This window comes from Somniosus microcephalus, chromosome 2, assembly GCF_052327205.1.
Source record: "Somniosus microcephalus isolate GS21.2 chromosome 2, FLI_Smic_1.0, whole genome shotgun sequence".
NCBI lineage: Eukaryota > Metazoa > Chordata > Chondrichthyes > Squaliformes > Somniosidae > Somniosus > Somniosus microcephalus.
The window spans coordinates 302,774,328-302,800,062 of record NC_140988.1 but is presented as its reverse complement, the minus strand read 5'-3'; the positions used below and the strand labels follow the sequence as shown (position 1 = coordinate 302,800,062).

Below are 25,735 nucleotides of genomic sequence, written 5' to 3'. Positions count from 1 at the left end.
TGTCCTTTTTGTATCAGCTCCAATCCACAGCTCAAGCAAAATAATCAAGGTTGACCTTCATCGGAGTGCTGCATTGTAGTAGGTGCTATTTGGATGCTGTCATCTTGTCTCCATACCTCTTTCCATTTGCCTTTCAATCTGTTTATTCCCAAGCCATTTTGAATTCTGTTGTCTTTTCATAGAATCAGAATAGTACAGCACAGAAGGAGGCCATTTGGTTTAATGAGTCTCTGCCGGCTCTTTTCAAGGAGCAATCCAGTTAGTCCCACTCGCCTGCTCTTTCCCCATATCCCTGCAATGTTTTCTCCTTCAAGTATTTCTCCAGTTCCCATTTGAAGGCTACTATTGAATCTGTATCCACCACCCCACCAGCTCGTGCATTCCAAATCCTAAACACACATTGCGTTTATAAAAAAAAATTAAAAAAAATGCGTTTCCACATGTCTCCTCTGGTTCTTCCGCCAATCACCTTAAATCTGTGCCCTTTGGTTATCAACCCTTCAACCATTGGAAACCGTTTCTCCTGCCCTTCATGATTTTAAACACCTATCAAATCTCCTCTTGGCTTTCTCCGCTCTAAAGAGAACAACCCCAGCTTCTTCAGTCTATCCACGTAACTAATCCTTCATCCCTGGAAGCAAACCGGTCTGCAGTTCTGAAATGTCTGCAGGGTTCTTTGAGACAGTTAAAGAAGTTGCATTTCTATAGTGATTTTTCACACCCTGCCCCAAGAGTTTCACTGCCAATGAAGATCTTTTTGAAGTGGAGTCGCTTGTAATCTAGGATTTAATTTACTTTGCAGACCTATAATTTTATTTTTCAAAAACTTGTATTTTAAAATGGAGAATATAACTTGGCTGATTCTAGCACTATTAACCATGATGGTTTTGTTTTAAATTGTATGGGCATTTTCCTTGGACCGCAAGATGTTATTGCAGCTTTGGCACATGGAATGCATGGTGTCTTTCATACTGCAAGTGGTTACTTCCATCGACAATTATAGAATTTAATCATAACAATGGAGGAGATTTAAATTATTAAATGTGTTATTAACAATTTGGATTGTCAATTCAGTAGAATATACTTTTTTAGGAAAATTGAGAATATTCAATACTTGTCATGGGAGCAACACTTGAGCATTCTGGACATTTCTGTGGCAGGACTGTTGTAACTAATGGAGAAATAAACTGGAAAGGATCTCAGTTCCTCACTGGTATCCAGTGTATTTGTGTCTACTTGTTTCAGCCCCAATCTAGGTTGATGCTTCACTGGAGTGCTGAAATGTTGGAGATGCTGTTTATTTAGCTGAGATATTAAACCAAGGTGTCTGCCTGTTAGCAGCAGAAGTAGAACATTCAGCACCTCAAGCCTGTTCCAACATTCAATTAAATCACGGCTGATTTGTACCACAAGTCCGTTTACCTGCCTATGTTCCATATCCTTTGATACCCTTGCCTAACAAAAATCCATCAATCTCCAGCTTGAAAATTTCAATTGTCCCAGCATCTACAATCTTTTGGAGGAGAGTTCCAGATGTCCACTACCCTTTGTGTGGAGGAAGTGCTTCCTGATTTCATTCCTGAATGGCACAGTTTTATTAAGGTTATGCCCTCTTGTGCAGTATATACCCTATCTACTCCCTTGATCATTTAAAAACTTTTGAGACAACTTCAACTTGAGTTTCTATTTTATATTGATGCTGCAAGCTTTTGGCAAGTACAAAAAATGAATGCTATATTTAAACTGGTTTCTGAAATCAGTGATTTAGTCTATAAATCAGTATTGGTATATTTAGAATAGAACTTAGTTGAAAGTTAAGTGCTGGTCAGTATTTATTATGTATTAATATATGGCAAGATAGCATGCATAGCATATTAAAACACAGCTTTGTGTCAGCCATAGAAAGCAAGTTGCACATTTCTTGTGTTTGAATTGATTGTGGGACAAGATGAGCGTTCTGAGCAGAGATCTTGTGCCTCCCCCACAGGAAGCAAATCTTTCGAGTGGGAAGGGGGCAGGATGCTATTAATGGCCCCTGATATGAGTTGGATTGCAGATTCTTTGAATTATTTAGATCTGCATTAGTTGTGAATTGCATTGGAGCGAACATTGACCTTTTTTTCCTTTGTCATCCCTCTGCCCTTGTCCAAATTCAGTACCATCCAAAACTGAAAATTAAATTAACTTTCTAGATAATTTTGCTTTTCATGTTAATTTTGTTGAATCTGTTCAGTTTTAAGAAAAAAACATTTTGTATATTTAAAAAAAAAAAAAATCAATTCCTGACTGGTCTGAATCCAGATCACTGAAGAACCATGTATTGTGCCTAAAAACATGGTGGCTGCTGCTTATTCCTGTTTCTTTCCTTGGAAATGGGGGCAGAGGGAGGAGAAGAGTGCAGTTCTTAAAAGAAAGAATTTGCATTTATATAGCGCCTTTCAGGATATCTCTAAGGGTTTTGCAGCCAAAGTACTTTGTTGAAGTCACTTGTAATGTAGGGAAACATGGCAGCCAATTTGCACAAAGTAAGGCCCCATAAATATCAGTGAGATACTCGTCGTGATCTTGGTTGATCTGGTGCCAGAGGACTGGAGAATTGCAAATGTTACACCCTTGTTCAAAAAAGGGTGTAAAAGATAAACCCAGCAACTACAGGCCAGTCAGTTTAACCTCAGTAGTGGAGAAGCTTTTAGAAACGATAATCAAGGACAAAATTCAGTCACTTGGACGAGTGTGGATTAATTAAAGAAAGCAAACACATTTGTTAAAGGCAAATCGTGTTTAACCAACTTGAGAGTTTTTTGATGAGGTAACAAGGGTTGATGAGGGCAATGCGGTTGACATGGTGTACATGGATTTCCAAAAGGCGTTTGATAAAGTGCCACATAATAGGCTTGCCAGCAAAGTTGAAGCCCATGGAACAAAAGGGACAATGGCAGCATGGGTACGAAATTGGCTAAGTGACCGGAATCAGAGTAGTGGTCAACGGTTTTTTGGACTGGAGGAAGGAAAACAGGTGTTCCCCAGGGGTCGGTTCTAGGACCACTGCTTTTCTTGATGTATATTAATGACTTGGATGTGGGTGTACAGGGCATAATTTCAAAATTTGCAGATGACCCAAAACTTGGAAGTATAGTGAACAGTGAGGAAGATAGTGATAGATTTCATGAAGACATAGACAGGCTGGTGGAATGGATGGACACATGACAGATGAAATTTAACGCAGAAAAGTGTGAAGTGATACATTTTGGTAGAAAGAATGAGGAGAGGACATATAAACTAAATGGTACAATCCTAAAGTGGGTGTGTAAACAGAGACCTAGGGGTGTATGTGGACAAATAGTTGAAGGTGACGGGGCAAATTGAGAAAGCAGTTAACAAAGCTTACGGGATCCTGGATTTCGTGAATAGAGGTATAGAGTACAAAAGCGTGGAAATTATGTTGAACCTGTATAAAATACTGGTTCGGCCTCAACTGGAGTATTGTCCAATTCAGGGCACTGCACTTTAGGAAAGATGTGAAGGCCTTGGAGAGGGGGCAGAAAGGATTTAAGAGAATGATTCCAGGGATGAGGGGCATCAGTTACATGGATAGTCTGGAGAAGCTGGGGTTGTTCTCCTTGGAGCAGAGCAGAGTGAGAGGAGATTTGTTAGAGGTGTTCAAAATCATGAGGGGTCTGGACACAGAGAGAGAAACTGTTCCCTTTGGCAGAAGGGTCGAGAACCAGAGGACACAGTTTTTAGGTGATTGGCAAAAGAACCAAAGGCGACATAAGAAAAACCTTTTATGCAGCGAGCGGTTAGGATCTGGCATGTACTGCCTGGAAGGGTGATGGAGGCAGACTCGATCACTGCTTTCAAAAGGGAGTTGGATAAGTACCTGAAGGAAAAAAAATTGCAGGGCTACGGGGAAAGGGCGGGGCGTGGGAGTAGCTGAAGTGCTCTTGCAGAGAGCCGGCATGGGCCGAATGGCCTTCATCCGTGCTTTAATCATTCTATGATTGGCCAGGACACTGGGAGAACTCGCATGCCCTTCTTTGAATAATGACATGGGACCTTGTGTGCCCCTGAGGGGGCAGATGGGAGGGTGATTTAATGTTAAGACTGCACCTCCAACAGTGCAGAACTTCCTCAGTAGTACACTGCAGTGTTAACTTACATTGGATATACGGCACAGAAACAGGCCATTCGGCCCAACCAGTCCATGCCGGCGTTTATGCTCCACATGAGACTCCTCCCGTCTCCTCATCTAAATCTATTCGCGTAACCCTCTATTCCCTTCTCCCTCATACTTGTTCAGCCTCCCCTTAAAAAGCAATAATCCTGAGGATTGGGAGCAGTTTAGGATTCAACAAAGGAGGACAAAGGGATTAATTAAGAAAGGGAAAATAGAATATGAGAGTAAGCTTGCAGGGAACATAAAAACTGACTGTAAAAGCTTTTATAGATATGTGAAGAGAAAAAGATTGGTGAAGTCAAGCGTAGGTCCCTTGCAGTCAGAATCAGGGGAATTTATAATGGGGAACAAGGAAATGGCAGACCAACTATACATATTTTGGTTCTGTCTTCACAAAGGAGGACACAAATAACCTCCCAGAGATGCCGGGGAACATAGGGTCTGATGAAAGGGTGGAACTGAAAGAAATCAGTATTTGTAGGGAAATGGTGTTAGGAAAATTGATGGGACTGAAGGCCGATAAATCCCCAGGGCCTGATAATCTACATCCCAGGGTACTTAAGGAAGTGGCCCTAGAAATAGTAGATGCATTGCTGGTCATCTTCCAGAACTCGATAGACTCTGGAACGGTACCCTTGGATTGGTGGGTAGCTAATGTTACCCCACTATTCAAAAAAGGTGGTAGAGAAAAGGCGGGGAATTATAGACCGGTAAGCTTGACATCGGTAGTGGGGAAAATGCTAGAGTCCATTATAAAAGATGTAATAGCAGAGCACTTGGAAAGCAGTGACCGGATCGGACAAAGTCAACATGGATTTACAAAAGGTCAATCGTGCTTGACTAATCTACTGGAATTTTTTGAGGATGTAACTGGTAAAATAGATAAGGGAGAACCAGTGGATGTGGTGTATTTGGACTTTCAGAAGGCTTTCGATAAGGTCCCGCATAAGAGATTTGCGTGCAAAATTAAGGCACATGGGATTGGGGGCAAGGTATTGACTTGGATAGAGAACTGGTTGGTGGACAGAAAGCAAAGAGTTGGAATAAATGGGTCGTTTTCCGAGTGGCAGGCAGTGACTAGTGGGATACCGCAAGGATCGGTCCTAGGACCCCAGCTGTTCACAATATATATTAATGATCTGGACGAGGGAATTGGATGTAATATCTCCAAATTTGTAGACACAAAGCTGGGTGGGAGGGTATGCTGTGAGGAGGATGTCGTGAAACTCCAGCACGATTTGGACAGGTTGGGTGATTGGGCAGAAACATGGCAAATGCACTATAATGTGGATAAATGTGAGGCTATCCACTTTGGTGGCAAAAACAGGAAGGCAGATTATTATTTGGCAATAGATTGGGAGAAGGGGAAGTGCAGAGAGACCTGGGTGTTCTTGTGCACCAGTCGCTGAAGGTAAGCATGCAGGTGCAGCAGGCGGTTAAGAAGGCAAATGGTATGTTGGCCTTCATAGCAAGAGGGTTCGAGTACAAGAACAAGGATGTCTTGCTGCAGTTGTACAGGGCCTTGGTGAGACCGCACCTTGAGTATTGTGCGCAGTTTTGGTCGCCTTACCTGAGGAAGGACATTCTTGCCATGGAAGGAGTGCAGCGAAGATTCACCAGGCTGATACCTGGGATGGCAGGAATGACGTATGAGGAGAGATTGTGTCGATTGAGAGGGGATCTCATCGAAACCTATAAAATTCTGTCAGGCCTGGACAGACTAGATGCAGGAAGGATGTTTCTGATGGCTGGGGAGTCCAGAACCAGGGGTCATAGTCTAAGGATAAGGGGTAAGCCATTTATGACTGAAATGAGGAGGAATTTCTTCACCCAGAGAGTGGTGAACCTGTGGAATTCTCTGCCACAGAGGGCGGTGGAGGCCAGTTCATTAAATATATTCAAGAAGGAGTTGGATATATTTCTTAAGGCTAAAGGGATCAAGGTTTATGGGGAGAAGGCAGGGACAGGGTACTGAATTTGGATGATCAGCCATGATCTCATTGAATGGTGGAGCAGGCTCGAAGGGTCGAATGTCCTACTCCTCCTATCTTCTATGTTTCTATAAATGCATCTATACTATTCGCTTCAACCACTCCCTGTGGTAGTGAGTTCCACATTCTCGCCACTCTTTAGGTAAAGAAGTTTCTTCTGAATTCCCTATTGGATTTCTTGGTGACTATCTTATATTGATGGTCTCTGGTTATGTTCTTCCCCACAAGTGGAAACATTCTCTATCCACGCTATCAAAACCTTTCATAATTTTAAAGACTTCTATGCGGTCACCCCTCAGCCTTTTTTCAAGAGAAAAGACCCAGCCTGTTCATCCTTTCCTGATATGTATACCCTCGCATTTCTCATATCATCCATGTAAATCTTCTCTGCACCCTCTCCAGTGCCTCTATGTTCTTTTTATAACATGGCGACCAGAACACTACACAGTACTCTGTGTGGCCTAACCAAGTTTCGATACAGGTCCCTACTTTTCAATTCTATCCCTCTAGAAATAAACCCTAGTGCTTGGTTTGCTTTTATTATGGTCTTGCTAACCTGTGGTGCAACTTTGTGATTTTAGAGATCCCTTTGTTTCTCTACCTCACCTAGACTCCCACTCTCCAAGTGATGTGACCTGCCTATTCTTCCTACCAAAATGTAATACCTCACATTTATCTGTGTTGAACTTTATTTGTCCATTCTGCAAGTTTATTTATGTCCTCCTGTAATTTGTTGCAGTCCTCCTCAGTATTGACTAGTTCCCACCCCCCCCAAAATTTGGTGGTATCTGCAAATTTAGAAATTGTTTCTGGTTCCAAAGTCTAAATTGTGAACAGCAGTGGTCCCAGCACTGATCCTTGTGGAACACCACTACCCACCTTCTGCCACTGTGAATAGCTACCCTTTACTCCGGCTCTCCACTTTCTGTCTTGAAGCCAGATAGCAATCCATTCTGCTACTTGTCCCCTGACTCCACATTCTCTGACCTTATTCATTAGTCTATTATGGGGTACCTTATCGGAGGCCCTTTTGAAAATCTAGATAAATTACATCTAGATAAATCACATCCATTGTCTACTCTGTTACCTCTTCAAAAAATTCAATAAGGTTGGTCAAGCAAGACTTTCCCTTTTGAAATCCATGCTGACTATTCATTATTATACTTTTTGTTTCGAGATGTTCTTCTATTCTCTCCTTTAGTAGGGATTCCAACTTCGATTGATGTGCTCAATTCTGTGGAGTGGGGCTTGAACCCACAACCTGCTGGCTTGGGCCAGAGTGGTACCTCTTAACCCGCAGCTGACGCAAGCAGCCTAAAATTGGCTCCTATTCGGAGTCTAGATTTTTACTGCAGAATACATGCATGAGTGGTGTGAGATCTGAAAATCATCGTTTCTTTTTCAGATTTTCTATTTTGTACATACATTGTTTTGTATATACTGTATATGATGACTTCGGTGGGCAATGACCGATCTCGGGGAACTCGGGACAAGACACAAACTCAAACACATGCACAGATACAGAAACCAGTACAGGTAAGTGGCTGAATACTTTAAGAGCTGCCAATGCAAATCTAGTCTGGAAGGAAAATAGCCTTCAGATTAGCAAGTATTGTACTGTCACAACACATGAATATTTGCCTTTCTCTCTTTCTCCTCCCCCCCCCCCCCCCCCCCGAAACTCCCACCCTCTTGCAGTAGAAGAGTGTGGGGGTGGGGGGGCGGAAGGGGGGGAGAATATTGGCTATTTTGTTGGTCCTCCAGTAATGAGTGCAAGTGTGACGGTCAGTCTAGACTGATTCATGTAAGTTAATTCATTTAAGTTGTCTTTATTATGTATGAGGTTCCTTTCAAAATAAGTATGTTTTGAACGGTTAATATCTTCGTGATGTAGTTTGAGATTTTCGGCTTGTGAAACAAATGTCACATCTTCTCCCCCTTTAAGAAATTAGCTTGTTGTATATGTGCTTGAATTAATCTTAAATGGTTCATTGAACTTATTTGTCATTACACATTCTGAAGTCAGTAGTATTTGACATGAACCTCTAAGCAAGTTCATAAGTTTTAGCAGGCTTCTGCCACGGTTGCCATTGGTTTGTCATTTGGCACTAGACGTTTTGCATTTGCTTAATTGTTAGCCATTCTTAAATATGCTGCATGTTAAATGCACATAGAAATAGCGACGAGTCTATGGTGGTTATCCTCACCAAGCAGTAATCCTAATCCCATGTGCCCGTCCTGTTCCAGACAGATTGAGATGGTCTCTTCCGAATGCTGTTGTTTCCACTATGACAGTGGGTTTAGAAGCAGCTCACTGGTGGTTGGGCTCTTAATAGTACCTGTATGGATAACTTCAACATTTTTTTGAATAGATCTCCTTCCTCCTCTTTCTCTCTCTCCTCCCCCCTCCCCCCCCCCCCCCCCCCCCCCAATTCAACTGCATTTCTTTCAATTTGACTTTTACTTCAAATAGTTACTTTAAACCTGCTGTATGTTTGATTAGGTGAAGTAGCATATTGGAGTAAACTGTACTAGGTAACTAAGCTCAATTAATTGCTTGATATCACACTTGCCCTCTATGTCTGTTTTGCAATTGCTGGTTTATAAATCTGTGACCCTGTTGGCGTTTTCAATACAACTCGTACTTAATTGTAACGCTTATTTTTACAATTAAATTAAACTTTGCTATCTTCCATTCCTTTCCCTCAAATAAACTTCCCCTGAAAATTGCTAATTTCCTTCCCTCTAGTCTTTCACCTGCCATAACATTGTTGCACTTGACTTGTTAAGCACCTTCCTTTATATCTGTCTTTGCTCTTGTCCCGCTCCCATTCCCCTCTGGTACAATTCCTACCTTGTGTCCTAAATTCCAAGGACTGCAAACCTGAGTGCACCATGTGCATGAATGACCTGATGGTTAATTCACCTGGTCTGATCTGATCACCTGAACCAAAACCACACCTCGCTCTCCAAAGCCCAGTGCTGCTTCCCCACGATTATCCTAGACGGCAAGGACAAGCCTAGGTTTTAGTGGCTCCCTATCCTGTAATTTATCAAATTCAAATCCTTTGGCCTTCATGTTCTTTGTGTCCCGACTCTGCAACTTTTTCCAGCCCTACATGCTAGCATACACCTGCTGCTCTTTTTCTCTCGATTCCCTCTTGTACTCTCCATTTTCTATCACATTGCCCCTTCAGTTGTGGAACCTTCAATCACATTGCCCCTATATCCTGATGTGCTCTTTCTTAAGTTATCCACCTTGTTGGCTATCTTCCCATCCTTCAGAAACCTACTCCTCAGACCATCTTAGTTTACCTCCTCATACTTCTCCCTTTTATTTCTCAGCATTTTGCCTCTTCAAAATCTCTTGGAATGCGCTTTATTTATATAAATGCTTAATTTTGATACAAGAATAAATTGTACCAAAGTGTTTAATTGATATTGCCTTGGTTAACTTGGCAGTATCCAGCTCATGTTCGACTTGTAAAGCAGAAATTAAACCGAACTCTGCACTCTAGAGGGATAGTATTGAAAAGTAGAGAAGTTATGTTAAATTTATATGGAACCTTGGATAGACCACACTTGAAGTACTGAACAGTTGTGGTCTCCATATTATAAATAGGATATAGAGGCACTGGAGAAGGTGCAAAAAAGATTTACTAGAATGATACCAGAACTGAGGTTATACCTATCGGGGAAAGATTGAACAGGCTGGGGCTTTTTTCTCTAGAAAAGACTTGAGGGGTGACCTGATAGAGATCTTCAAGATTATGAAAAGGTTTGATGGGGTAGACATAGGGATGACATTTCCACTTGCAGGCAAGACCAGAACTAGGGCCATAAATATAAGATAGTCACTAATAAATTCAATAGGGAATTCAGGAGAAACTTCTTTACCCAGAGAGTGGCCAGAATGTGGAACTCACTACCATAAGGAGTAGTGGCGGCGACTAGTATAGATGTGTTTAAAGGGAAGCTAGATAAACACATGAAGGATAAAGGAATAGAGGGATATGGAGATTGGGTTAGATGAAGAAGAATGGGAGGAGGCTCGTGTGGGACATAAAGACTGGCATGTACCTGTTGAGCCGAATGGCTGTTGCTGTGCTGTAAATACTATGTAAATGTAAGGAAGTGTTGAGCATTATACTGTTGTATTATCTCAAACCTAGGTTTTGTATTTAGCTTGAAGAAATTCAAAGATGGAATCTCCAAACACACTACAAAAGCTGTAGCAATCACTTTTTTAGAAAAACATTATAATTTGCATTTGTCCCTGTTTCACCTACCAGTGGGGGGCCAACCTGCAGTGCTGGTTGGTTGGTCTTCAGAATCAGATGTCATTCCTGCTGGAGCTGGCAGTACTTTGAAAGCTGGAGGAAAAGTTTGTGCTGATGGGCCATTTGTTTTTGTATGTGATGGGCGCATTATAGGAACTCTTCAGTAAAGTAACACACTTTTTTTCAGGTGTTGCCCAAAACTGGCTCATTTCAGTAAGTTTTACTGTAGAGATAATCAGATGTCAGTACTCTACTGTAATGGAAGATTAGTTCTTGACCTATATCATAATTTGTAAGTACATTTACTAGGCGAGGCCCTCCAGATAAACTCTCCTGCATATTCACAGGTGCTCCATGCTCTCTCTCCTCTACTCCTATGGCCATTTCTGACCACTTTCTTGTATCCATCATCACCTACCTACTTCCAACAATTCTTCCACTTATCTCACTTACAACTGCACTTTCAACTCCCAACTCCCTAGCCTTTGGTCCTTTTATTTGCCACAATATTTCTGCAGCTGATGATTTTTGTTCAACCACTCCTCACCTCCACAGTTGCCCTTATCTGCAGGAAAACCTTTATTCTCTCCTACTTTGGTCATTCACCCTGGTATAGCCACCATTTTGGACTCTGCATCCCTTGAGTTTGACCCCATCTGCTGCACAACTGGTTTAGCCATTCATCAGATCAACTTGGACTCAACCAAATGCTAATAGGCCTGACACTCCTCTGCCAAAATGCCTATTCCTCCAGGATCATCCTGGAGATCAAAAATAACCTTGGTTTCCTTTATCTACTGCCAACCATCTCCTTAATCCCTCCACTATCACCTCATCCATCAAGTATGAGGAGTTCATTGACTTTTTTTAAACCAGGATTTAGACCAGCCATTCAGCTGCTTCAGCTTCTGCCTCACCTTCCTCTTAACCCACCAAGCCAAAGCTTCTTCCTGCTCTAGTTCTGAACTCTTGCTTCTCCATCTCTTCATGCTCCTTCCAAGCTCATCTTGTCAGAGAGACACTTCCTGTTCCCTTGACCCCATTCTCTGGAAAGTGCTGACCACTGATCTTCCTTCCTGAACTCCCTACTAAGTGGGATTTCCCCTCGTGTACTGTCCGACTCCTGTACAAATTGATATCTTAAAGCACTCCCCTTTCTCCTCCTCCTCTTTCCCCCCCCCCCCCCCCCCCCCCCCCAAAATCCTATCCTCGACACTGTTCCCCTTGAGCCACACAGCGGCATGGCAGTCCTGCACAGCTGGCTCACCGGCTTTTAAATGGAAAAACCACAATGCTTGGAAATTTGAATGCGCCACGCGGCCTGTTTGAGGGGCCGCGCACCCAAAAAAAAAAGAGGGGACATTGACCCTCAACCCTTCTGTCGTTACAAACTCAACCATTTGCAACCTCCCTCACCTCTTCCAAGTCCTTGAATGTGTTGTCTCCCAAATTATGCTTATCTTTCCTGCAGCTCCATGTGAATGTCTCCCAAGTTTCAGCCATGGCCGGAACCAAAGTCACAAATTACATATTCTGTAACTATTGCTTTGGTGCATTTGCTCTGCAACCTTTGAGAGAGTTGACCACGCCATCCTCCATGAACTCCTCGTCTCAGTTGCCTAGCTTAGTGGGACTGCCCTAGTTTGGTTCTACTCTTATCTGATTGTAGCCAGTGCATTTCCAGCAATGGCTTCTCTCCCAACATCCACACAATTAACCCTAGGTCCCCTAAGTATCTATCCTTGGCCCCTCTAATCTAAATGCTGCCCCTTGGCAACATCATCCAGTATACCCAAAGGTTCAGTCTCTTCCATTGTTTTTATGATTCTATTCCCCAATCTGTTGGTGATATTCAGAAGCATTAGGTTAACTTGCATACCTAGTTTTACTGCTCCTCTACCATCTCTGCCAATCTGTTGCTAAATTTACTGATTGGTTATCTGACATTAAGAACTGTGAGCCATAATATCATCCAGCTTAGTCAGCAAAATGAAGCCATCCTCTTTACTGCTGGAACCTACATGCCTTTGGCCTTCACTCCCCTCAGCCTCCTTGGCTGTCACCTCAAGTCAAGTACAGCACTGAGGAACCTTTACTTGCTACTTGACACTAGGCTGAGCTACCATTCCCATTTCTCTTCCCCCACCCCCCCCCCCTCTCCTCATCTCACTGTCCTCTCCCCAGAACCCTATTTTGTGACTTAAATCACCTTGAAGTTTCCTCTAAGTGGCCTACATAAATTGGCTGACCAGGCCTTTGTTTTGATTTTTCCTTCCAGCAGCCCCCCAGCCCCAAACACACAACTGCTGTTTCCTCTTCTGTACAGAATCCACAGCCTTTGCTGAAAGATATGACCAGCATTATAGAAACATAAGGCTTTAGTGGAGGTTGATATTTGTTCTGAAACCACATCTTAAAAATGGATCTAATTACTGTGTTTTAGGCCACAGCAGAGCAGATTCGACTTGCCCAAATGATATATGATAAGAATGATGCAGATTTTGAAGAGAAAGTCAAGCAAGTGAGTAAGACTCCAATTGTAATGTAATGCAAGGTTAGTTTCTTAAAAGCAGGGTTTTCACCACCACCTAATTTTCAACAAATGTGTCAAATGGCTAAATCACTTGTTATTTGTTCCTGGGATGTGGGTGTCGCTGGCAAGGTCAGCATTTATTGCCCATCCCTAATTGCCCTTGAGAAGGTGGTGGTGAGCCACCGCCTTGAACCGCTGCAGTCTGTGTGGTGAAGGTACACCCACAGTGCTGTTAGGGAGGGAGTGCCAGGATTTTGACCCAGCGATGATGAAGGAACGGCAATATATTTCCAAGTCAGGATGCTGTGTAATTTGGAGGGGAACTTGCAGGTAATGGTGTTCCCATGTGCCTGTTGCCCTTTTCCTTCTCGGTGGTAGAGGTCGTGGGTTTGGGAGTTGCTGTTGAAGAAGCCTTGGCGAGTTGCTGCAGTGCATCTTGTAGATTTTGCACACTGCAGCCACGGTACGCCGGTGGTGGAGGGAGTGAATGTTTAAGGTGGTGAATGGGGTGCCGATCAAGGGGGCTGCTTTGTCCTGGATGGTGTCAAGATGCTTGTGTTGTTGGAGTTGCACACTCCAGGCAAATGGAGAGTATTCCGTCACACTCCTTACTTGTGCCTTGTAGATGGTAAGGCTTTGGGGAACCAGGAAGTGAGACACCTGCTGCAGAATACCCAGCCTCTGACCTGCTCTTGTAGCCACAGTATTTGTGGCTGGTCCAGTTAAATTTCTGGTCAATGGTGACCCCCAGGATGTTGATGGTGGTGAACCTGTGGAATTCTCTACCACAGAAGGCTGTGGAGGTCAAGTCACTGAATATATTTAAGAAGGAGATAGATAAATTTCTAGACGCAAAAGGCGTCACGGGGTATGGGGAGAGAGCGAGAATACGGTATTGAGATAGAGGATCAGCCATGATATTGAATGGCAGAGCAGGCTCAAAGGGCTGAATGGCCTACTCTTGCTCCTGTTGTTCTATGTTTCTAATTTGGCGATGGTAATGCTGTTGAATGTCGAGGTGTGGTGGTTAGACTCCCTCTTGTTGGAGATAGTCATTGCCTGGCACTTGTGTTGTGTGAATGTTACTTGCCACTTATCAGCCCAAGCCTGAATGTTGCCCAGGTCTTGCTGCAAGTGGGCATGGACTACTTCATCATCTGAGGAGCTGCGAATGGAACCCAGCACTGTGCAGTCAGCAGTGAACATCACCTCCCCGCCCCCCCCCCCCCACCTTCTGATGGAGGGAGGGTCATTGATGAAGCAGCTGAAGATGGCTGGGCCTAGGACACTGCCCTGAGGAACTCCTGCAGCGATGTCCTGGGGCTGAGATGATTGACCTCCATCAACCACTTTCCTTTGTGGTAGGTATGACTCCAGCCAGTGGAGAGTTTTCCCCTCTGATAGCCATTGACTTCAGTTTTACTAGTGCTCCTTGATGCCACACTCTGTCAAATGCTGCCTTAATGTTCAGGGCAGTCATTCTCGCCTCACCTCTGGAATTCAGCTCTTTTGTCCATGTTTGGTCCAAGGCTGTAATGAGGTCTGGAGCAGGGTGGTTTTGGCGGAACCCAAACTGAGCATCGGTGAGTAAATGCCGCTTTATAGCACTGTTGATGATCCCTTCCATCACTTTGCTGATGATTGAGAGTAGACTGATGGGGCGGTAATTGACCAGATTGGATTTGTCCTGCTATCTGTGGATAAGACATACCTGAGCAGCTTTCCACATTGTTGGGTGGATGCCAGTGTTGTAGCTGTACTGGAACAGCTTGGTTAGAGGCGTGGCTAGTTCTGGAGCGCAAGTCTTCAGCAGGACAGCCGGGGTGGTGTTGGGGCCCACAGCCTTTGCTGTATCCAGTGCGCTCAGTCGTTTCTTGATATCACGTGGAATGAATCGAATTGACTGAAGACTGGCTTTTGTGATGGACGACAGGAGGAGGCCGATATGGATCATCCACTCGGCACTTCTGGATGAAGAAGGTTGCAAATGCTTCAGCCTTGCCTTTTGCATTCGCATGCTGGTCTCCGCTGCCATTGAGGATGGGGATGTTCGTGGAGCCTCCTCCAGTTAATTGTCCACCACCATTCACGACTGGATATGGCAGGACTGCAGAGCTTTGATCTGATGTGTTGACTGTGGGATCGCTTAGCTCTGTCTAGCATGCTGCTTTTGCTGTTTAGCATGCATGTAGTCCTGTGTTGCAGCTTCCCCAGGTTGGCACCTCATTTTTAGGTATGCCTGGTGCTGCTCCTGGCATGCTTTTTGCACTCATTGAACCAGGGTTGGTCCCCTGGCTTGATGGTAATGATAGTGAGATATGCTATGCCAGGAAGTTACGGATTGTGGTGGAGTACAATTCTGCTGCTGCTGATAGCCCACAGTGCCTCATGGATGCTCAGTTTTGCACTGAGATCTGTTGTGCATCTATCCCATTTATCTCGGTGGTAGTGCCACACAGCGTGATGGAGGGTGTCCTCTGTGAAGACTGGTCTTCGTCTCCACAAGGACTGTGCGGTGATCACTGCTACCAATACTGTCATGGACAGATGCATCTGCGACAGGTAGATTGGTGAGGACAAAGTCAAGTAGGTTTTTCCCCTTGTGTTGGTTCTCTTGCCACAGGCCCAGTCTGGCAGCTATGTCCTTCAGGACTCTGGCAGCTATGTCCTTCAGGACTCTGCCAGCTCGGTCAGTAGTGGTACTACCAAGCCACTCTTGGTGATGGACATTGAAATCCCCGCCCAGAGTATATTCTGTGCCCTTGTTACCCGTAGTGCTTTTTCCAAGTGATGTTCGACATGGAGTACTGATTCATCAGCTGAGGGAGGGCAGTAGGTGGTAATCAGCAGGAGGTTTCCTTGCCCATGCTTGACCTGAAGCCATGTGACTTCGTGGGGTCCAGAGTCGATGTTGAGAACTCCCAGGGCCACCTTCGCCCCCTCCCCCTCCCTTGACACTACCACTGTGCCACCTCGTCTGGTGGGCTTGTCCTGTCAGTGGGACAGGACATACCCAAGGATGGTGATGGAAGAGAGTGGGGCACAGAGCTATAAGTTTTAATGTGCAGATTTCAAAGTATTGGTTGAGTTTCAGAGATTTGCTTGTGTTATATGGCAAGAGGAATAGAATATACAAGTCGAGATCTATAAAAGCTTTGTCAGACCAGAGTTTGGGGAGGGGGTGTGAGATGGGGGCTGGTCATTGTGGAAGCTATGCATTAATCTTCTGGTATTTTTTTAAACCAAGCTGAATTTATATTGAATGGACTACATAGATACTTGTATGAAACTTTTAAATAATGGGACTTTTATTTTAGCTGATGGAAGTAACCGGAAAGAACCCAGATGAAAGCATAGTTGCACTTCATGACTGCAACGGTGACGTGAACAGAGCCATCAATGTACTACTAGAAGGAAATTCAGACACGGTACGGGTAAAGGCATTTTGCTATTCAACTGTGTTGATGTCGGATTATTCCAATTGGGAAAGTATTACATGGATTTTTTTTACTATTTGTAGACCGAGGATTTGAAAGTAGTACTGTTAAAATAGGTTTATGAAGTAAAGTGCATTTGCAAGTTTTTTTTAAAAAAAAAAGCAAGCTTAATATGGTTAAAATGCTGTTGAGCTAGGTACTAAAATTTTCCCCAAAGACTGAAACCAATAAGCAATTAGTTAGCCTGTTGTGTAATAAATAAAAGCTTGTTTTGGGGAGTCCTGGACATGTTAAGCCAGGGTTTTCTAGCATAAATGCCTGCCCCCCCCCCCCCCCGGTTATAAACATGGGGATAAAATAGGGACAGAAACAGTCAGGCTTTTAAACAGAAAGCTTCGGGGTGGAGGGGAGGGTGGTTTGAAGTTTTCGGGTTTAAATAGAGCTTGATAGCCCACTGATGTGGGGCAATGTAGCATCTTCATTATTTTCTATCGCATGAGAACATGTTATGGATGGAATTAAGTGATTCTGATCATAACTGGCTCTCTTTCATAGACAGAAAGTGAATTTAAAGAAGCTTAACAATTCATATCTGGTAGTCTCTTACCAAGTGTTTTCTTGGTCTACTTCCTAAAAGACTGGAAAAGGGCAAATGAGCAAGCTACGAATGCCTAGTTCCGATCAAAAGTGGGTCTTACTGTTCCATCCCTAGGTTACACTATCTTGTTAGAATTTGTCTAGTCTGGGCAAACGCTTAAACATAAGCTCAACCTGCCTACAAGAGTGAACAGCACAGATACCTTAGAATATTTAAAGCAAGATCCAAATCTGTAACAATTGGCAGGTGGAGATAGACTTGAACTGCTCCTGGATTGCCCCCCTCTTCACAACTGACTCAAACTTGAGTGGAGATGTTGTTCAACAGAAAGACCAAGTAGAATTCTGTACTTAAGAAAAATGGTACATTTATTTAAAAAAAGAAAGATGGTGGATGGGAACCATATTATTTGAGTACGTAACCTCTATGCTTACGGCACTATGGAAGGGTGGGTGGAACAGATACGTTTGGGTGAAGTGAATTTCACATTGCCATATTTAGAGTCATAGTTATACAGCACAAAAAGAGGTCCTTCGGCCCATCGTCTCCCTGCCGGCCCTCAAGTCCTGTCTATTCTAATCCCATTTTCCAGCACTTGGTCCGTAGCCTTGTATGCTATGGCGTTTCAAGTGCTCATCTAAATGCTTCTTGAATGTTGAGGGTTCCTGCCTCTACCACCCTTTCAGGCAGTGTTCCAGATTCCAACCACCCTCTGGGTGAAAAAGTTTTTCCTCAAATCCCCTCTAAACCTCCTGCCCCTTACCGTGAAGCTATGCTCCCTGGTTAATGACCCTCTACTAAGGGGAAAAGTTCCTTTCTATCTACCCTATCTATGCCCCATATAATTTTGTACACCTCAATCAGGTCCCCCCTCAGTCTTTTCTGCTCTAAGGAAAATAACCCCAGCTTATCCAGTCTCTCTTCCTAGCTGAAGCGCTCCAGCCCAGGTAGCATTCTGGTGAATCTCCTCTGCACTCTCTGCAATGCAATCACATCCCTCCTATAGTGTGGCGAACAGAACTGCACACAGTACTCCAGCTGTGGCCTAACTAGCGTTTTGTACAGCTCCATCATAACCTCCCTGCTCTTGCCTTCATTAGCCGAGGCATAGAATATAAGTATTCCATCTGCCTTTTTAACCACCTTATCTACCTGTCCTGCTGCCTTCAGGGATCTATGTACATGCACACCAAGGATCCTCTGATCCTCTGTCCTTTTTTTGAGGATGTAACTGGTAAAATAGATAAGGGAGAACCAGTGGATGTGGTGTATTTGGACTTTCAGAAGGCTTTTGATAAGGTCCCGCATAAGAGATTAGCGTGTAAAGTTAAGGCACATGGGATTGGGGGCAAGGTATTGACTTGGATAGAGAACTGAAAGCAAAGAGTTGGAATAAACGGGTCTTTTTCCGAGTGGCAGGCAGTGACTAGTGGGGCACCGCAGGGATCGGTCCTTGGACCCCAGCTATTCACAATATATATATTAATGATGATCTGGACAAGGGAACTAGATGTAATATCTCCAAATTTGCAGACGACACAAAGCTGGGTGGGAGTGTGTGCTGTGAGGAGGATGCCGAGAAACTCCAGGATGATTTGGATAGGTTGGCTGACTGGGCAAAAACATGGCAGATGCAATATAACGTGGATAAATGTGAGGTTATCCACTTTGGTGGCAAAAACAGGAAGGCAGATTATTATCTGAATGGCAATAGATTGGGAGAAGGGGAAGTGCAACGAGACCTGGGTGTCCTTGTGCACCAGTCGCTGAAGGTAAGCATGCAGGTGCAGCAGGCGGTTAAGAAGGCAAATGGTATGTTGGCCTTCGTAGAGCGAGGGTTTGAGTACAGGAACAAGGATGTCTTGCTGCAGTTGTACAGGGCCTTGGTGAGACCACATCTTGAGTATTGTGTGCAGTTTTGGTCGCCTTATCTGAGGAAGGATGTTCTTGCCATGGAAGGAGTGCAGCGAAGATTCACCAGACTGATACCTGGGATGGCAGGAATGACGTATGAGGAGAGATTGGGACGATTGGGCTTGTACTCCCTGGAGTTTAGAAGAATGAGAGGGGATCTTATTGAAACTTATAAAATTCTGTCAGGACTGGACAGACTAGCTGCAGGAAGGATGTTCCTGATGGTCGGGGAGTCCAGAACCAGGGGTCACAGTCTAAGGATAAGGGGTCGGCCATTTAGGACAGAAATGAGGAATTTCTTCATCCAGGGAGTGGTGAACCTGTGGTATTCTCTACCACAGAAGGCAGTAGAGGCCAATTCATTAAATATATTCAAGAAGGAGTTGGATATATTTCTTAAGGCTAAAGGGATCAAGGGGTATGGGGAGAAGGCAGGGACCGGGTACTGAAATTGGATGATCAGCCATGATTGCATTGAATGGCAGAGCAGGCTCGAGGGGCCGAATGGCCTACTCCTGCTCCTATCTTCTATGTTTCTATGTTTCACAGGGTCCTACCATTCATTGTGTATTCCCTTGCCTTGTTAGTCCTCCCAAAATGCATCACCTCACACTTTTCAGGATTAAATTCCATTTGCCACTGTAACGAACCCATCTATATTGTCCTGTAGCCTGAGGCTCTGGTATCCTTTAGTATTTGAAGTTTTAACTCTTTCACTTGGTTGCCAGCAATTATCTGATTCTGTGACACTTTTCAGTCGTCTTATAAACAGTGGGATTTTTCTTCCCACCAGCAATTATTTGAATTTGATAGTCTGAAATTTCATATTTGATACTCAGCTGCATGCTGGTTTTTTACTGTACCAGTGGCTGCTTGGGTATTGTGTTATGATGGCGGCTGCTGCTGCCCATGCAACTGCATTCTCTTGAAAGAACTGAATTTGTTTTAATTTGAATTTCTTACCCCCCCCCCCCCCCCCCCCCCGCCAACAACCATGAAACAAAGTTGACGTGGAAATCTGAGCTTTTCAAAATAATTGTGTTGAAGGGGTTAAATAAATATTAAGGTAGTTTCTACTAGTCGGTAAACTGGTAAGGATTAAGTATAGATTTGGGATTATGATTCGAGGAATGCAGGGGAAAGTTGGGAGAAATTTGTCAAGTTAAAAATTAAATGCTTTGCCATATTGAATGCTAAATGTAATTTTAAAAGGGAACTGGATAAATATTTGAAAAGGAGGGATATGGGGTAAAATTGAGAGAAATGGGATTAGACGGCACCAGTTGAACTAGCAACGGTTTGATGGCCAAATGGTTGTCTCCTGTACCCTGAGTGATTTTTTTCCTATACTGTATAGGATGCAAGCATGAAAGTTTATTGTATTAAATACATTTCTATATGGTAACAAAATGGAAACCTTCTACAGAAACCAAACGAAGGTGAATTGCTTTCACATCTATTTTTATTTGTTTCCTCCAGATTTAATTGACTAGCTGGCCTTTTGTCCTGTAACACTAATGAATCTAAATGGGTTGATGAAAACTTTGGGGTTTTAATGTACAGTTCTGTTCTGGTATTGATGCTTCTAGTTACTGTTAGCAATCTGTACATTGCAGAAGCTCCTTTTTATGACTGCGTTTGAGAATGCTTGTTTAGCAAATAATGAACTGATGGGGTGTTTTTATACAGACCTCATGGGAGACTGTAGGTAAAAAGAAGAGTCTTGGAACAGGGAAAGATGGCCTCTTAGAAAATAAGGAAAACCGAGAGAAGCGTGGAGATAAAGAAGTAAGCCGGGGTCGCGGGAGCTCCTCTAGACGAGGAAGAGGAAGTCGTGGCAGGGAATGTAAGTATAACATGTAAGATTTGTGTGTAATACTAAGCCAGTTGTTAAACTCTTTCTTCAGTGCACATTGTCTAATTTTTCATGAAACTTTTAAATTGCAGACCGAGTTGAGGAAAATGGAGTGGATATTGGTCCAAGTGATAGACACTCAGAACGAGGCAGGCGTGGACGTGGCCGAGGTGAGAGACAAACTCCTGTTTAACTATTTTCCTTTTGTCCAACTCCATGCTGTCACTCAGGTTTCAGTAAAATATTATTACATACGAACAGAAAATAATGACTAACAGAAAAAGACCCTTTGGTCCATCCAGCCTGTCGCGCACCCATGCGATGCCTTGTGCATTACAATATATTCATTCCCCACCTTGTCTCTCCTGGGAGAGACAAGATCAGATTAAAAAAGCCAGGCCAATTAAGGGAAAACAAATCTGCAAAATTCATTTTGGGCGATCAAGACTAGTCTAAGACAGCACTTCTGACCCTGATAATGTTATATAGAACCTACCTTTTTGTATGAGGGGATCTCTGCCCCAGCCAGACATGGGTCTGGATCTCTCTGAAGAAACTAAGTGAGTTCACTGCACAAGCTGACAGTCTGTTCTACAGATCCACTATTTTCTGGGGGTGAAAAAACACCTAACGTAACCTAGTTCTGGCCTTGCATAACTGGAGATTTTGCCTGGTTCTGCCTAACCTATTTAGTACAAACAAAGTGTTTACAGAAACACAATCTGTTCCCTTCATCGTCTTTTAAATCTCAGATCAAATTACCCATAGGTCGATGCTTCTCTGAAGTAAGAGTCCCAGCTCTTTGAGCCTATCTTGGTAACTGAGTTGCTTCAAACTGGGAATTAATCTTGCTGCCCTCATCTGCACCCTATCCAAAGCCTCTCGCCCACTGATATATATCCATATGCAACACATGTATTTTAAGTGAACAATTGAAGTACATGTTTGCCCGAGGGCTCCCCTCCAAGGTTAGCATTTAATCTCGAATGTCCTCATTTTCCACATTTTTAATAAAGTTGCACAAATTTTGCCTAGAATAGTATTCTAATATATGGGAATTTAAATTTGTTGCCCTTTTCAACAATTCAGAAAATTCTACCATAGATCCTAATCAACTCAATTCCATGTGTCTAGTTGGGATGGTTTCTGCTTTGTTTACTTCAGTTTGCTGGTAGCAGAGGTGAATTTAAAAACCAAGCTTCTGCTTTTTGTTTGTGCCTTAGCTGAGACAGTGAGTTTGGAGACTGCAGAATGGACTGAAGTTGGGTCGGATGTGTGAATGGTGGAGCACTGTATAGGGACTAGACAGTAGTAGAAAGTTTAATTTAAAAAAAAGCTAACTTTTGCTGTGAGTTTGGCGAGCCCAGGGCGTTGAGATGCTTCTGGTTTTTTTGTGGTTCTTGAAATCTTTTGACCTTCGTTACTGCAGTGTTTGTGCAAATCTCCTAGGATTTGTTTAGGATAACATTCTTGGAGGTGCGATTGATTTGGAAGTGAATTGAAATCTAAAGTTTACTCTCTCAGGTTTAGAAGAAGGTTCAAATCAGACATGAGCACAAGATAATTGTGGATATTCTTGCATCTTATTTTAGCTATCAAAGGAGCATCTTCAATCGTGATTCTTGCTGTCAGCATTTGTTTCTAAATTTTAAATTCTTCAAAACAGGATTTTTGTCTTTTTTAAACCTCCAGTGCTTTTGATTCGTTGAGTGCTCAGCAGAACCTGGGTCTCTGATGTCTGCTTGCATTGCTAAAACGCATTTTAGCTGTGGATACCTGCTGAAATTGTTCTTCCTTATAATGGGATGAGAGTCAAGGAGATTAAAACTAATTGAGATTTGAGGAGGATGTGGGGAGGGGAGAGTAAGTAGTGTGAAAGGAAGGAAATGGGAGGACCGAAGGAATGACCATCTAACTGAACAGTGAGATGAGACATACTGGCCTGAGATCATGAATATAAAGGACAGGCAGTTAGGATTGCCACTCTAGTTCAAGGAACAGTTTGATATAGACTACACTGATCAAACCATTGGCATTGTCTCTGCATGTGGAATGTAAAATTTGCTGATGCATTACCTGGACCAAGTGGTGAGTGTGCCTGTCTTGGCAAAGTTATCTTGTGAAAAATTGAGTGGATTATGCAACTGCGCTGGTGAATCTCACACTTTTTGTGGGTTGGCTAAGAAGTGGCATTGATGCAGGCTGGATTACTCATCCCATTCTTGCAGCTGAACTGTGCCTTTTTAAAAAAAAAAAGGGATTGGAGGAAATTTGTTATTCGATATAAAGTCTAACTTAAAAGAGCCAGCACTTTTTAGATCTGGTTAAAATGCAATGATTAATACAAGCTGTGTGTACTCTTAATGGGATTTATTATCATTGCAAAATAATTTTGGCTTCTGGTGTTAATCCATTTGGGGGAAAACTCCAAGGTCAGAATTATACAAAGCAAGTTTCAGTTTATTTTGATTGTCCTAGGTCATAGCTTTGACTTGGTTATAGTTTATCATGAAATGGGTAAAAATAAAACTGGAGTTGGCTTCCAAGAGTGGAGCACATCCCTTTTATGGTATATTTGAATCATTTTAAGTTTCCAGTAAATATGAACAGGGCTTTCACATTCCTATTATTTGTTTTAATCTGATGAGCTATAACTAATATCACAAAATGAAGTGGACTTAAAAATGTTAGAAAATTGACGACCCACTTTCAGCATTTAAACTAAACATGAGGGCTGAAATTCCTGTAACTTTGGGAATTTGACCACTCTGCCATACCCTGGTCACTGGTGAAATTTCCAGATGGCCTTGTGGGGGTGATTCCTCTGCCCATCTTTACAAGGTCATCGACATAAGGGGTGGGGACGCAATAAATCAGGATTTCTGTGCCCTGGTGCACATTTTGGAGGGTCACACTTTGGATGATAAGAGGTGCACATTGAAGGACAGACTGAGAGATCCAGACTGTGGATGTGGTGTGGAACCCTGAAGACTTGCACCAGAAAAATCTTTTGGTTGATTCAGCTTCTGTTTGTGTTCCAGGTGACCCCCCTCCATCCCACCCCAAACCAAAAGTCTGCCGATTAGGTGCCCACCCCTAACCCTGCACATTCCACTGGGGTCAACATTGGAGAACACTGATGGGTGCAATCCCAGTATAAGTGCTGGATCATAGCCTGTGGAAATTTAGGGCCACGCAGTTTATGATGTATATTTAATTGCCATATTTTTTTATTTGCAGGCTTTAGTGGGCGTAGCAGAGGTAGGGGAGCAGGAAGGTTTTCAGCACAAGGCATGGGGTAAGCATCTCAAATTGAAATAGGATTCTGAATTGTTTAACTCTGGATTGCTTAAATTGAAATCTGCATTCTAGTCTTGTATTACAGAATTGACTTTCTAACTTGCAAAATTTTTAGTTGATTGTAATTGATCGCCGTTATAATTAGAAGGCTGAAATTGAAACTTGTGTGCATTTAAATCGGAGGGTAACAATTAGGCGCAACATGCTGCAGACAGACCACCCTGGGTAGCAGAAAGGTGTAAATGAGAGAGGCAGCCTGAAGGAATACAAAATACCCCGAACCTGAATTTCAAGAGAATAATGATGTGCTTTACCTAGTAGGAGATATGTTTTAGTTTATTTTTCACTTTGTTCTTTGCACCCGGTGGTGCTGTGATTGTCTGTGTTTTTGAGTACATTATTAGTCCTGCAATAATGGACCTTCATTTTGCCAGAGGGCTGAGTTGCAAGGCAGCGAGCTGGGAAATGGTACTGGATGAGCATACGGTTTGACCCAACTTTCCAGCCATTGATACTTCTAGGTCAATATCTGTTCTGAAGTGCTGACCATCAGTGCATGGAATAATTCTGGACCAAACATGGTGTGCCCTCCTTTGGTGGTCATCAGAGCAGTAAGCTGAAATCTAAAAAGGAAGTATTTCCATCCAAGAGAGAAAGCAACCTTAAGGGTTTTTTGGAGAAAGCAATTCCATTTCCTTTTAAATAGTTTCTTGAAATCATAGAATTGTACAGGAGCAAAGCAGGTAATTCAGCCCGCGAGTCTTTTTTCTTTTACCGGAGCTACCTAGTCTAATCCCATTTTCCTCATTCCTAAATACCCCTTAGCATTCAACAACTTTTATATCGTACCTTTATCATAAAATATGTCAAAAGGCGCTTTGTGCGGCTGGGAAATAAAAGTAAATTGTTAGTAAAGTAAAGGAATGGATAAGGAAGCAGAAGCCGTGCCATAGAGGAAGAGATTAGGAGTAATGAGTCAAACGTGAGTTTTGAGCGTGTTTTTTTTTATTATTAAGAGTGAGGTGGAGGAGTTTAGAGAGGGAGTTTCAGAGAACTATTAAATTTACTTTATAAAAAGTATTTCTGGATGCTACTTCAACAGTGGTTGTTAGCAAAAAAAAAACTATAAATACCCTCTCAAATATTTAACTACGGTCCCTACCACTTAAAACATCTTTAAAACTGGCAGCCGTTTATCTGCCAAAAAGTGATGTCCATTTGCATTAACGTCAGTCTCAAAGTTGCCAGTTATAGCATCTTAAATGCTGTTATTTTGGGCAGAACAGGTGTGCTTACTCACTTTTTCACTTTAAATTTAAAAGGAATGATCAATTTCTGATTCCCAACAGGCGCTATTTATTTGGGTTATATTTGTGGCAACATTTTTGTGTCTGACTGCTCTTTGAAAGGATTATTTACCAGCTGAGCTCCACTGTCTCGTATAGAGACCTCGTTGCAGACATGTCAAACCTACTCCTCCCATGTTGAGCTCGAGTGGCAAGACTCGCTTGATCGGATGGCTAGCTCATGGACCCTCATTTTCCTGGGTCTCTTTGAAGTTTGTTTGATTATTTACTGTGTACTTGTATGTGGAGCAAGCCAATGTGCGTGCGCTGGGTTACAGTCCTTGGTCAAAATATCCACTCCATA

General features: G+C 43.0%; 1 protein-coding gene across 12 annotated transcripts in view; it reads left to right on the top strand.

The window, feature by feature from the left end:
* Positions 1 to 25,735, top strand: part of LOC147123499 (ubiquitin-associated protein 2-like) — a 59,842-nt gene that overhangs the window by 12,017 nt on the left and 22,090 nt on the right. For 10 of the 12 annotated variants that reach the window (XR_015074593.1, XM_085973858.1, XM_085973825.1 and 7 more), the window contains exons 2-7: positions 7,574 to 7,704; positions 12,892 to 12,969; positions 16,299 to 16,409; positions 20,620 to 20,776; positions 20,878 to 20,955; positions 24,026 to 24,083. Coding sequence is in view for 11 of the 12 variants with exons in the window: in XM_085973858.1 (XP_085829984.1) it covers positions 7,615 to 7,704; positions 12,892 to 12,969; positions 16,299 to 16,409; positions 20,620 to 20,776; positions 20,878 to 20,955; positions 24,026 to 24,083 (572 nt within the window). In the remaining variant the exon portion in view is untranslated. The remainder of the gene's footprint in view (positions 1 to 7,573; positions 7,705 to 12,891; positions 12,970 to 16,298; positions 16,410 to 20,619; positions 20,777 to 20,877; positions 20,956 to 24,025; positions 24,084 to 25,735) is intronic. The other 2 variants (XM_085973850.1, XM_085973845.1) reach the window with 1 other exon arrangement.